General features: G+C 40.4%; 1 protein-coding gene across 7 annotated transcripts in view; it reads right to left on the minus strand.

Moving 5' to 3' along the window:
- The window catches only part of ppip5k1b (diphosphoinositol pentakisphosphate kinase 1b), a 57,953-nt gene that overhangs the window by 19,432 nt on the left and 24,350 nt on the right, over positions 1 to 14,171 (minus strand). For 2 of the 7 annotated variants that reach the window (XM_042495542.1, XM_042495540.1), the window contains exons 16-26: positions 10,702 to 10,823; positions 9,888 to 10,070; positions 9,129 to 9,270; positions 8,655 to 8,878; positions 7,567 to 7,694; positions 7,305 to 7,419; positions 6,838 to 6,951; positions 6,596 to 6,712; positions 4,217 to 4,357; positions 3,880 to 3,988; positions 617 to 766 (exon numbers count right to left, since the gene is read on the minus strand). In XM_042495542.1, the coding sequence (XP_042351476.1) occupies positions 617 to 766; positions 3,880 to 3,988; positions 4,217 to 4,357; positions 6,596 to 6,712; positions 6,838 to 6,951; positions 7,305 to 7,419; positions 7,567 to 7,694; positions 8,655 to 8,878; positions 9,129 to 9,270; positions 9,888 to 10,070; positions 10,702 to 10,823 (1,545 nt within the window). Of the gene's footprint in view, positions 1 to 616; positions 767 to 3,879; positions 4,068 to 4,216; positions 4,358 to 6,595; positions 6,713 to 6,837; positions 6,952 to 7,304; positions 7,420 to 7,566; positions 7,695 to 8,654; positions 8,879 to 9,128; positions 9,271 to 9,887; positions 10,071 to 10,701; positions 10,824 to 14,171 lie in introns of those variants that run through there. The other 5 variants (XM_042495543.1, XM_042495544.1, XM_042495541.1 and 2 more) reach the window with 4 other exon arrangements.

Below are 14,171 nucleotides of genomic sequence, written 5' to 3' on the forward strand. Positions count from 1 at the left end.
ATGTAAGGATTACCGTGAATTGTGATTAATGACGAAAGCCAGACTTCTGGCTTCAAGACACAAAAACTACTTTACTGTGGATTATGAAATTAAATTGTCTGAGAGTGGATACGGTGAGCATTGCAAAACAACATGCATAGAGAGCATTTCAACACATTCAAAACCAAGCAGATAACGGTGTGATTGGTAAGAGGACATGCTGATCAGGGAGAGCACTAATCACTGACAGCTGTGGTACATCACACAGTAAGACTGCACACTTAGCATTTGCTGTACAGCCGATCACTTTGTTGTCTAATCAGTGCCCTTATCATGCACACTGAGAAGGAAATCACTCAGAAAATGTGATGCAACAGACTGAAATTGTCAGCTTGTTTTGGAAAAGGCAGCAAAAGAAAGCAGGGAGCTTTAATAAAAATTTTAAAAAAGAAAAGAAAAAAAGAGTTATAATATTGAATGCCCCATAAATTTAAGTATCTGAAGCTTAAAGAGCAAGAAGTAGAAGAAAAAAGAAGATACTGTAGAGCCAGAAAAAGAGTCTGAAGACCTTCTTAAAAAAGGATAGAGACAAAAAGACCCGTCTTGTGGAGAAGGACAGGCGGCGGTGTGAACATACCAAACATGCCCATCTTGCATGGCAGACTGCCAGGGGACAGCGGTGGTTTTCGGTGGAGGTGGTGGTGCGTGCGGACGTAGTCCCGCAGGTTGGGGGCGCTACAGGACACCCCAAGGGCAGAGGCACTGAAGAGGCCAGAGCAAAGTGACCCTGTGTGAGGAGGAGCCGGGGGGAGGGGGGCGCAGGGTGAGTACTAGTTTTATTACACACCATGCCATTATTAAGAGAAAACTGATGCTAAGGTGAGATCTTGGCATTAGTGTGTGCATTTCAAAAGACTTACACATATGCAAAACCCTTTAACTGCATCTTGAGTGATTTTCACCCTTTAAAGCTGTAGTTAGTAATTTTTCATGAAAGATACCTTTTTCATATTTGCAGATACTGTCTGTGTATACACAGCAAGGAATAAGACAGATAATCTGTAATAATAATCTGCTGACTCTATAGCCTTAAAACAATCGAATGGCCTGCAAGTAACTGAAAACAACCAATCAGAGTCGAGGGGTCTCTAACCAAGCTGTCAATCGTGTCAATCACTGCTCGTGAACTGTGATCAAACCGTCAAACTAAGCCGCCCTGATTACATATGAATCAATATTCTATTATTGCATTGGGTATTTCTCACCTCAAATGTGGTTCATAAAGCATAAAAGTGTAAAATGAGAATGCTGGTCCGACCAGTGCTTGGTACTTTGGTATGTATCCAACATAGTAGCAAGTCATAAAGTTTGTAATGTTACAGCTGAGCAGTACACTAAAATGTGTTTCTGAAAACATTTAATCAGCATAGCCTGGTTTGACAGTTTGACTACAGTTCGCAAGCAGTGACAACATTAGGGCTTTGGCAGTATCACAGTATTACGGTATACCAAGGTATTTAGAAATCCTGAAGATAAGTTTTTTAATACCTTCATAAATACATTTGTACATGCGTTCCTCTTTCTATTAAACTCACTGTAGGTAGTGCACAGCATGCACCACCAGAGCTCAGTGTCCTGTCTCTAATGGACATAATTGAGAGCTGCGTTAGAGACTCCTCAGCTCTGATTGGTTCTTTTCAGTGCACTGCTGTCAATTCTAGCAAATGCCATTAGAAGCAGTAGAAAGAGAAAGAGGGGCATTCTTCCACATACTATTTGTCTCATGTCCTTGCAGAATTTAGTGACAGTTTCTGGAAATATAGCACAAGTTATTTCTATAAAAGTTACCAACTGTAGCTTTAACTTCAGTTGTGAATAAAAAAAAATCAGTTTCAAAAAATCATTTAAGATAAATGGAAAATTGTTAAATGGACAAAAGGTTCCTGGAAATCTAAACATGCAACTACAAAGTTTTCGCAACAGTGACCACATCTATAAAACCTGTGGATGTGAATGTACGCATATGTGTATACGAGGCAAAGAGTGAATGAACACAGAACATGTATGTTTTGTATGCAAAAAGCAGCAAAGGCGTGACGTACAGGCCAAGTGTGGAAATCAAATAGTTTCAGACCCCTACTGTGCACAAACCCTCTGAAGCTGCAACAGCCAATTTTCATAAATCTGTCTTATTTTTATACTAATACTTAAACCATAAAGGAAATATTATCTTTGTAATTGCAGAGGGAAAAAACATAAAAAGGCGTCTGTGCCTCGTCCCTCTGTGCTATAAACAGTATGAAGGTATGTATTGCAGCTTGCTAACAAAGGCCGTTCGCGACACCTGCTGCTCTTGTCAGTGACCTGTGCACAGACAGTGTTGTTGGAGTTGGGGATAAACTGGGGACGAATCACTCAGCAGACTCGTAACAAACTGACAGGTTCCACTCAGAGATTATCCAGAGGCTCTAGACAGAGCTCCTTTGATGTTGTGCGAACGCATAGCCGACTGCTGATTTAAGACTTGTGATAATTAGGCACTGAGTGACACGATGATTAACACATTTAGGGAGAAGTAAGACTACACCCATACTGCAGTTTTATACCTATACCTGCTATTGTTTGCTTTGTTTTTTCTGCCTGATGTTTATGGATTTACTTGATTGCACTTGAAAGTTTTGTCATTTTTGAAAGGACTTATAACAGGTTTCCTTCCTTTCTGACACATATCTATTTGGTTTAATCGTGTCTTTTAGGTCTTAATTGTGTAAACAAAGGAGACAATCTGTACTGAATACAGAAGCTGTAAGCTGTGAAGCAGTTTAACATAGTTGAGTGCAGGTTTTAAACTCCCAGTGAGGCACTCGTGACAGAAATTGGTTCCACAATGTAACTTCAGTCCCTTTTCTCACGCTCGTGGTTTTCTCCACACATCTTGATTTAGACGACGGGCTTTCATGCTTGTGAGAGTGTCACTATGTTAGCAGTTTGGTTGAGGTTACATACCGTTGAAAAGTGTATACACAGCAAACAAGAGTCATTCAAAGGTTCCGTCATTAGTGGAGAGGTTAAGGGGCCCAGAGAGGTACTTAAAAAGACCTCTGACACAACTGATTTGAGACATTTTGGGGAATTTTAACACTTCTTGTGTTCATTAAAAGGGGTCAAGAAGAGCCAACCAAGCATCTAACTTCAGAGAATTTATTGTAACAGGACGATGAGCCCAACATTTTTGAGTCTGCTGTTGGTGAATATTATTGTTCCAGGATGCAATGAACAAAGGAAATGAAGGAAATTCTAACAGCTGCATAATATTAAACAAACTATTCTTGGAAAAAACGTTTGTTCTACAATTAAACCTGTTTTAAAATAAGTGCATTTCCTGAACATACCTCTGAATTAAGATGGATAAACACCTACGGTGTATTCTCGATGTTTTTTCTTTTATCAACCTGCAGGAATACCTCTTTGCACACTATGTGACACCAGAGATCTTGCAGTTGGCTGTGAACGCAACTCACCCTGCTGAACTCTTGCCTACATAGTTTGGAGTCTGATCCTGTTCGGCTGCTGCGACACTAAGCTGGAGTGGAAGCTATGTGGCCGTCAGAAAGAGGGAAAGAGGCGAGGGGAGGGAGGGCATGGGGGATGGAAAGAAAAGAGGGAAAGAAAAACAGACCAAAAGAAATCAAAGGGAGACACAGAGAGGGGCATGGGCAGGTGGGAGGGGTGAGGGAGAAGGCTTGTGATGAGGGGAGGGTCAGTGATGACAGCTGGAGATAAAGTATGTTGTAAGGTCAGCGTGTCTGTTGGCATAAACTCTCTCTCTCTTTTACTCTCTCACACACACACACACACACACACACACACACACGCACACAGCAGAAATGAGGTGCCTACCGAGGCCACTGGCTGGTTTGATTTCAGGAGACTGGCGTGAACACGAGGGGAAGAGTCGGTGGGATGTGGAGCCTTTGGAGGACTGGGTGGGGGAGGTCTCAGAGAGGACCTGAGTGGGGCCATGGAGACCAGGGGTTAAGACTGAGACAGCTGCCACAATTTATTAGGGACCTGATGCCTCCCATTCACTTAAACAAAAAAAAAAAAAACTGATATGAAAACTTAAAAATGTACAACTGTGGAAATGGAAAGAGACCAGAACTACCAAGTCTGGGTCTATCATTATTAGCATTACATCCTGCCCACTTCTCAACACAAACACTACAGGGCCTGATACCTCCATGGAGCCCGTCTTCCGGTTCCGTATCATGGGTGACCTTCGCTGAATGTTGATGGGCTCAGAGAGAGGAAGTGCCTGGTCTGGCTGGTCCTGAGAGAGGTCCTCCAGACTGCCCTGATTAGGCTTCTTGTCTTGATTCTGATTGGTCAGAGAACACAGAAGTGAATGATATTTCAGTCAGGACCACTTCAAATAAAATAAAAAATGAATAAAAATAAAAAATAAAACTTTATTTCTATTTACAGTGTGATAATTATGGCAGTATGTCTCTGTTCTGGGACCTCTCTGCCCTTCTACATGCTTACATGGAAACCTGAAGGTGAAGTGAGCACACCTCTGCGCCCTCCCCGCACTTTTGGAGAGCTTCAGGCAGACAGAGCACACCTCGCCGCCCTTTAACGTGCCTAAGTGGAAAGCCCAAGGCAGCGAGAGCACACGTCTCTACCTTTCACGTGAGTACGGGGAAAGCCTGAGGCAAGAGAAAGCAAGCCTACCTGCCCTTCAATGTGCCTACATGGAAAAGCGCAGCAGCAAAGCGGCTTGCAGGGGAAGCAGCAACTGACTCTCTTCCATCAATCCGCTGATCTGTCAACTCACCGGGCTGCTTGAGATCAGCTGATGTAACTGAAATGTGAGCTGAGGTTGACATAGTGGCCTGCCTGAACTGATGTTATGTTCAGTACATGTTCTTGTCCACTGAACCAAATACACAGGCAAAAAACTAAGGTGTCCGACACGACATACTGAATTAAACATGACCTTAAAAGTGGAGTCAGCAATTCAACAACACCCAAACAAATGCACCCCTCACGCGAGTGCTCCTTCAGAGGCTCCGTTTCACTGTCCCTCTTGCTCTCACTGCGTTTCTCTTTGTACTTCTATGGCCTTTTCCCTGTCCTGTGCACAAGCAGGACCGCTGATTGGCTGGAAAAGGGTTGTTAGGCTCAGTCTGAGCCATTCTGTTTGTTTCCCCTTGTATAGAGCCAGTGCTGGGTATGAACGGCAGATTTTCCTCAGCAAACACACAGTACAGACAGCTAGCGGACCGTGAGGAAAAAATTGTATTGGATTAGAATTACTGAACAACAAATAAACAACAAATATTTCTTCAACAACATACTTATCTTCACCTGAGACCAGCAAAAAGTATTATGAACCATATATTTTAAGGCTAGAATTTTTTTTTATCCTACCTTTTTTTTGTGATAGCTGATAGTATATTTTTTCCTCATATATGTGAAAAATGTACAGGTGATGATCCCACAAAGTATGATGGAGGACCATATGCTTCAAATGTCACTTTTCTGTAATGTGTTGTTACAGAATGAAATTGTATTGTTCAACACAGAATCAAAGGAATGTGTCCTCACACACACACAGACAGACGCCACCGCGGCCTGCATAATGGCCTGCATACCAGTGTTGCAGAACATCGAGCCTTTACTACACATGACAAAAACTTGATATCAAAAAACAATAATTAGTAGCAGTAGTATTAGGAACTGGTTATGATCATTTACATTATTTCCCTGCAGACAGAGTTGAATGTTGTAGGGATATACAACATGTGTTTTTTTACATCATTACGATGTCAACTCGCGTGATAAACACAGAGACTGCAATGCTCCACTTTGAATATAATAGCAACTTAAGAAATTATGATCTGTCTGTAGGTGCTATTTTGTCCGACATTCGCCATGCTGTAAACTCTCTAGCCAATTACACAAGAGCCCGGGCCACGAGGCATCATCTCAGGTGATGCAGAACCTGTCAGAACGAGCATACATCCAAGTGAGAGTTATTAGACTAGTGCTGCCATGCTACTCTGCATGGTTAAAGCAGGAAGGTGTAACACGATGAGTGCTGACCAAAGTGCAAATGCCAAAAAGGAAGTGGTGTGTAACAAAATACTACGTCAACCATCTGGCAATATTTTGGATACTGGAAAGACACCATGGCACAAGCACAAGTACTTAGCAAGTCTGGGTCAATAACTTTGTACACTTTAATATCTGTTTATTATTGTAAGCGACATCATTATCTCATATCTTTCTCGTATCGAGCAGCCCTAGTATGTTGGAATGCATTTCCACAAAAATGTTAGTCATCACTGTGCAAGAACTCACTACCTTTTCAAAATAACTGGCCAGCTGGTTAAAGATCCTTCTAAAGGCAAATTATCTCTGAATGTAGTGATCTAACACCATCAAACTTTGTGCACAGAAAATATTAGGTAGACTCTCTGCTGCTGGCAATTCCAAATAACGATTACTGAATTTGGGAGTGATTGTGGGTTAAGAGAATGTGAAGGTAAGAGAAAACAGATAACCCTGAAAAAGACTGAAAAATAAATGACAAAAACACAAGTTCACACACCTCTGAGGAGGCTGGGCGGAAGCCAAAGCCGAGAGGTTCATTTTCCTCATCTTCACACACTTTGACTCCTGGACTGAAGTGAAGCTCAACGTGGAAACGCTCCTCTGAGGAAGGGTCCTGCTCACAACACAGATATTAAGACAGAAAGAATTCTACGCATAAAACTGCAGCTGTGACACTGAAACAACATAAATGACAGAAACACTTTTGCTGCACCGTTATGCCGCCCTCTAAAAGCTGACCTTATTGTTGTCTTCATACAGCATAATGACTATCTGTGTCATGTAGTTGAGTTCAGTCACAGCACTCAGGTAGTCCATTGCCTGTTTCCACTGCTGGTCCTTCTCATCCTGGTACTCAAACAAAAACATGCAAACTTTATGACACCTCAAACATACATACACAAACAAGCGTAGCTATATTCATAACCTTCAGAAAGATGTACAACGGATGATATTAAAGGAATATGATTTCTGACAATTACATTAATATTAATTACAATTATACTGAATCATTGCCCAGCTCATTGTTGTAAAGTAATTTGTTATTTTTTAACAACATGAGAATGGGCTTTTGTTGTCAAGTACAAATAATAGTACATGCGTTGCTTTCAAGCAACTTAATGATAGAAAAAAATGATCAAAAGTATCTGTAAAAGTATCTGTCACTGTTTTAACAAAAGGTCAGGGATGACAAAAATGAAGCATACATCCAGCAGTCCTCCATAGCGGAAGACACTGAGCAGGGAGTGAACGTGGCTTTCGCTGGTGAAGTAGAGACGTGTGCGAACGTGACGACCAGGAGACATCACGCCACGAGAATACCTGAACACGGGGACAAGAGACGACACAAAGCTTATTCATCATCAGTGACTTACATAAACATACACAAACACACACTGTATATAGGTGCTTCCCCTATGTACATGTAAACATGTTTGTGTGTGCTTCAGTGGCGGCTTGTACTCTCACAGGGGGTGCAGCTTGTTAACGGCCTCGTCCTCGTGGGTCCTCTGCAGGTCCAGCTGGATTTTCTTCATCAGAGGAACACAGTAAGCCTGAGCGATGTCCAGTTTCTCTGCTTTGGTGATGCCGTACTCCTGATATGGATAATATGACGGAAGTAAAGCCATTTGAACTCTTTCATGCAGTTCTTTTTAATCTACTTATCCTTGGTGATGAGGAGATGACGTCTCATCTCAGCAAATTTTGGGGCAGAAGGCAGGAAAACATTCTGGACATCACAGAGTGAACAGAGATAAGATGTGACACATTCATGCATAGAGGGCTTAATATAAAAATGGGTTTTCTATGATTTAAAATGATGCTGTCTCACTTCCAGAATTAGCTTGCTTTTTTCGTTTTAACTGATAAAGTGTTTCACTGTTGATGCTGCTTTCTCTTTAATAGTAAACTTTACAGAGTATTCCGGTATGCAGTCCTATCCTGAGGATGAATACAGTTTGATTTTATGCTAAAAGGGAAAAATTGTTGGTTTCATCATCACCACCCAGTGCAATAAAAGTATAAATTATCTGCAAAATGCCTGCTGGTATAATTCTTTACGTGACCCATTTGTTAACATTCACTGGCATTCCCAGACTTCTCCGGAAGTACATAATTCATCTCTGTTAAACACTTTTCCTCTCTGCAATATAACTCTAACAGCATATTAAAGTTTATAAAACGAAAAGTTCCAGTCTCTGATTATGACTGGCTGAGCCGTATAGCTATTATAAAATATTCTATAAACACACAGCTGTGACCGTATTACAAGTTCAGTGTTACTGAACCAATTTTTTTACCTGCTGTGATACAAGATGCAGAGCTCAAGAGGGCAGCCACCAATTGGAGCCAGAATCATTTATGATATGCCAGGAGGAGGATGGTCAGATGTACACAACACTTTCATTCAATGAATGCATGTTAGCTCCATGTTGCAACTTATTGGAAAGCAGTCGGCACTTTGCATTGCTATTGCTGCATGTTTTTTTTTCTTCTTTTTTTTTTTAAATTGCCAGTAATCTGAAGTAACTACAAAGCTACATGAGGCCTCTAACCTGTGGTATGACTATGTCAGCCAGGGCACGTGACAATCTGAACAGCTCCAGCGTGTCCTCCAGTCCAAGCGAGGCGTTGTGCTGCGAGTCGTATTTGATACAGTCGTAGATGTCCGGGATCTTGCTAATGTCGTAGCGGCCGTTCTTCATACGGAAGTCTCTCTCCAGTTTGGACCAGCGCTGCAGCATCAGCTCCAGCGTCTCACTGTGGTAAAGCTGAAGGTCTTTGGGAAAATCACCGAATGACTAATCTCAGTCTAAATGTTAAACTGGTAATTGTCTCTGAAAATATACTTGACATTTCACTACATGGAACATATTCATACCTTTTCTGCTTCTGACAAATTCATGCAGACTAAGAGACTAAACCAAATATCTTGGCATTATCAGAGTACACTTTGATTTGATTCAATTTTGTCCAAAAGCATTTAATTAGTTTTTCTTCTGTATAGAGATTCAGCGGGTTCACACTACCTGCAGATTTGGGGTCCTCAAGTCTCTTGCGGATTTGTGAATTGAGACTCTGGATGAGGGCGTACACCTTGTCACAGGTTTTAACTGGATCCTGTATGACTCTCATTGAGTTCACCAGCGATGGGCTGGCAGTCGGTGCCAACTAGAACACATTGGAAACAGAAGGTAATAGATAGCATATTAATTAATTGCGTAAATGTAGTCAGGAAGGACTTCCTGCCAATACATGCACGGGAACTTTTTGTATTTTCATTTTAGTTTAGTCATCAGGCTTATGACTAAGCCAGTGTAATAGGAAGTTTAATTTTTGTATAAATTTTTGTTTTACAATAAAAAAAAAAAAACTAAAACTATTATTATAAGGTGTTCTCATAGAGATTTTCCTAAAACCCTAAAATGACCATGTAAAAAAGCTGTTGAAGGAAATGAGAGATGAGAACAAAAGAAGAAGCAAAAGTAAAAAGACGTTACAGCAATAGGCATTCAGCACTTTATTAGTGCATTTATTATTCCACTGGGTTCTTGCTCAAATACCATTCTGCTTCCACAAGCAATATCATATGGTATGCAAGTTACAATAAAAAAAGAGACTTGCATAACAATATTTCCACAATTCTGTGCAAAGGACTTGAGAAGCACGTTCAACTATTTAAACTGAACATGCGGAAGCTTGCTGGCAAACAAAACATTGCACCAGTCACCTTATCAAACCAAGTTATTTTTATATTTTCACTTCACCATCTCAGGTTTCACGCATACCTTCTGATAGTCCTCCAGTGTGAACTCCTGGCCTTTCTGCATGATTTCATGCAACCTGGCCTTCACCTTCTGTTGGCAGTCAGTCAGGGAGTCGCTGTCGCTGTCCAGCAGTCCGTTCATGTTGGCACTCTTTACCATCTGAACCAGGATTGGAGTCAGCTCCCCTTCTAGAGCCAGCAGACCCTGCAGAGGATCCAGAGAACTTAAGATGAGGCCATTCTGTGGCACTTCTACTGAATCCACGTATTATGAGAGAAATACATATGGGACATTGTTAGGAGAAACCGGATATGTTAAAGGTACAGTCGAACTGGACTAAGGCCGGTCTTCATTTTCCCTTCAAAGAACCTTGAAACCTCTCAAGGACCTTTATTTTGTTGTTGTGAGTCTGCAGCTTCTGAAAATGTAGTCTCAAAGTATTTACGGACAAAACCTGCTAGTTCAGTGAAAACAATCCTAGATTCCAGGTAAACTTCTGAGTCACACTAAAGCACGACACAAGATGTGTCTCTGTAAAAAGGGCAGCTGTAGGCATAGCAATACTTTTGCAGTGTTTCAGTTTGCTATGAGAAAGTAATTAGTAAACCCAAAAATTCCCATTGTAATATTTACATGTGTTTAATGTTTAGTTAAAAAGTGTCCATGATACAAATATTAAGAATCACAGTATTTGAAATTATTCATCACTTAAATATGGCAGAAAAAAGTGGATCTCGAGCCTCCAAAGACATGATTTGTTTGGAGGTTCTCATTTAAGTGTTCAAGTTGCATGAGTTACATAAGATATGGGCTTTTAGGTACGGGGCAGAGTTACCTTTGCGAAAGCAGCAGCTGTCATCTGCACTCTGCCTTCATCAGAGGCGTAGATCTTAAGGTCATGGCGGTAAGTGCTGTGCAGGCGCAGGAGGCCACAGCCTGGAAACCCGGCGTAGTCACCTGCAAGATTGTACACAGAGTGGGATACCGTGGTTAACTGGCTTGTTTGCAGCATTGAAATATACTGTAAAAATAATTTTCTTAATTAAGAAACGGTTGAGTCGGGCAGGTAGTTCAAAGAACAGAGAAAAAAAATACAGTGTGATGATTGTACCCAAAAGTACCAAGGATTCCCATTAAAATAGGCACACAGCAACGTACAGCACCTTTGCAGGTGCAGCATCACTTTCAGTTCAAATGCAAAGTCTACAAAATGCTTCATAAGCTTTTGACTTGGTTCATTTCATTCAAATGCGAACTTAAATGGTGTGGATTAAGTTACAAATAAAATGAAGTGAAAGTGAAGTTAACAGATGATGAGTAAATCCCAAAAATTACTGAAGACAGCTCTCATGGATATGAGATCAAATACTTTGGATTACCTTCTTGAAGACAGACAATAAAAATATTGTAACATGCTAAATATACTTGAAGTAATGTAGCTTTAGATGCACACAAATGCTATAGATGAAATCACACTGAGGCGTCATGCGTTTCTCTTTAGTGTACAGTCAAATGGCTCGCTGCAATACTATTGACTACCATGGATTATCATACCTCATTTGAAAGATCCGGGTCATTCTGTGGACTTACCCCTGTTCTAATCAGACCCCCGCCCCATACAAAAAAATAATATACCAAGAACTCATGAAAAAAAAATGCAGTCAGATTAGTAGATGATCCGCGTTAGCTTAACAAAAGCAAACTGCAATCACATAAACTGCCTTTGTATGTATGTGACCGACATTTGCTGAAGTGGATCACCTCAATGATGACACAAAACCATCCACAGCAATCTCAATATGGGACAAACAGGACTGGTCAGCAGGTGAAATGAAACAAAATCATGATGAGAGGAGAGATCGGAGCACGTTAGTGGACGGAGCAACAAACGCGCAGAATGAGGAAGGCGTGGAAGAGCGGTGATGTCCAGGAAACCCTTCTCTTACCAAAGTCAATAGGGGACTCACAGCCAAGGGACCGGCGGTTACCGGCTAGTAGTTTACACAGAGCAACAACAGGTAAGAAGAGAAGAGCAGAGTTAATAGATAAAACTTATGGTGGAAAAGAAGTAAGAAAACAGTGGCTGGGCTGTGAAAACAGTCTTCTTTTCACTAAAAAGAAGCAAGACTACTGCATCTGCTGCTACAGAGGCCAAGAGCTGCCATGCTTGTGTTTATTTTTTTAATGGCATTATCTATGTTTCTCAAGATAAAGAGATCCTTCATCACGAGAAAACGACTTTTGTTTTGTTAAGATCATGGGATAAATACAGAGACCTCAAAAATGAGTGCCTGGTACATTTGATTTGATTTCAGCCTCCACATCACTGTCATGACTGACAGGGAGGATTCATAACTTAAGAGTAACTCAAGGCATACATAAATGTGTGGTTTTGTTAGCTGCAACTTTACCATTAAAGCAGACAATCTCGCTTTTGCTCTCTTGAGGCATCAAAGCTCATTTTCTCAAGATAATGAAACAATCTCGAGACAATGGCATTAAAATCAAATAATTGCAAGCACTGCCACTCTGAGCTTCTGTAGCTTTGAGATCTGCTTCAGGGTGTTTTTCTGTGCAGTCTGGAAGTTGTGTTGCATGCACTATAAAATGAAAAGCATTAAGTAGTAAAGCCTGAAAAGGGTCGTTTTTGAATGACAAAGAGATGTTACTCAGTAAAAAGCTTTGTAAAGTGATAGAGAGAGAAATCATTGTAACAGGCAGGTTTGTCTGCTTACTTGGAATTCACTTTAGTAAAGACAGTTCGGGTTACAGGTGCTTTGTGTAGTCTTTGTAAGCATTCAAGAGTAACCCCACACTGAATGATGCATGAAGAAAAAGCAAGGCTGCATTTTTGTCTCATGCACCACACCCCATATCCCAGTTGGGTGTTGTCACGTGGGTTCAATTTAAGAATGTTTGGACAACGGTAGCAACCAGTAGGGACTATTGAAAGTAGTATTTTTACGTGTAATTACTCTTTGAAATATCACTTATTCAAAATTACCTTGAAATAAAAACTGTAAGTTAAAAAATATATATTTTCCAGTATTGTTAGTGCCAAGTCAAAATCAGAACTTAATTTCTGTGTTTGGTTCCTGATAGAAAGACCCTGTTAATCTCTCCTACCGTTGATGGTTTGATTATTAAAACCAGCAGCCTTGAAGCCAATGGGGAAGTGGTTTACAACACAATCTTAACTCAAGGTCCGATTACTCATTTGTTGTAGTACTTTTGAGCATACTAAACTAGGGTTGGAAATTTCTAGACACCTTACATTTTGATCCTGATTCAGAAGGCTACAATGTGATTATAAAACATGTGACTACTTGCGGATTGTGTCCATCTGCTCGCGCCTGTTAGACAACATAAAGGCTCACTAAAGCATATATTTAGTACTATGTTTGAATCTGGTTCCATGCTGTGCTCCCTTTACCATTTCAGATTCTCTAGTCATCAACAGGCCTCTGTAACCAATGCGTGACATTACTTGTTTGTATTTGTTTACAGTCTTTGTGTTTTAAGTCTAGTTCAGTGCACTGATAAACTATCAGCCACCTCTTTCTGTTTTCTCCTGTTGTCCCCTAAAAAATCCATCATTGAAGCAAAAAACAAACTTAATTACACTGCTTGTGAAAGTACTACTTAAAACTTAAATGCCTACTCTTTTTATATGACTTTTGGGGTCTTTTATTTCCATTTTCAATAGCATTATTGTAGTTATTGGATTTTATTTCATTGCAGTATTTGACTTTTTTTCTGTTTCAACCGTATAAAGCACTTTGTTATCTTGTTTTGAGAGGTGCAGTATAAAAAAGTTTTTTACTCTTTATTACTTTATTACTTATTTGTAGTGTTAATGAGTCTACAGTGTGTTGGATAGCTTTAATGACCACTATTAAAAACAATTGTTTCAGAGAATTCATTGAACTGAGATTTGTTACTTAATAAATGCAGTCTATTATGGTGTTCAAGTTTAAGCAGAGGCAACAAGTCTAGAACATCAATGAAAGTAAATATTAAATGGAACAAAAAAAGACACAGTGACGACAGTAAGCTGGAAAATCTGACTCACTGAGTCTAAAATAACCACCTAATGTACGACCTCCTTTGACACACTATATGTCAGCTATGCCGTGTTGACATTACATACTGTATGGTAGTGCTCTGAGTGACTGAAAGAAGGGCTGGAAATAAACTTTTATGAGCAAAGGTACATGTTGGGGAAAGACTAGGCTGTACTGTTATCATTTGCCGTCTTGACCTTCAATGGCATTTATGCATTTGTTCTGAATGTGAGTTTTTTCT

The sequence above is a fragment of the Plectropomus leopardus genome, chromosome 11 (genome assembly GCF_008729295.1).
Source record: "Plectropomus leopardus isolate mb chromosome 11, YSFRI_Pleo_2.0, whole genome shotgun sequence".
Classification (NCBI taxonomy): Eukaryota; Metazoa; Chordata; class Actinopteri; order Perciformes; family Serranidae; genus Plectropomus; species Plectropomus leopardus.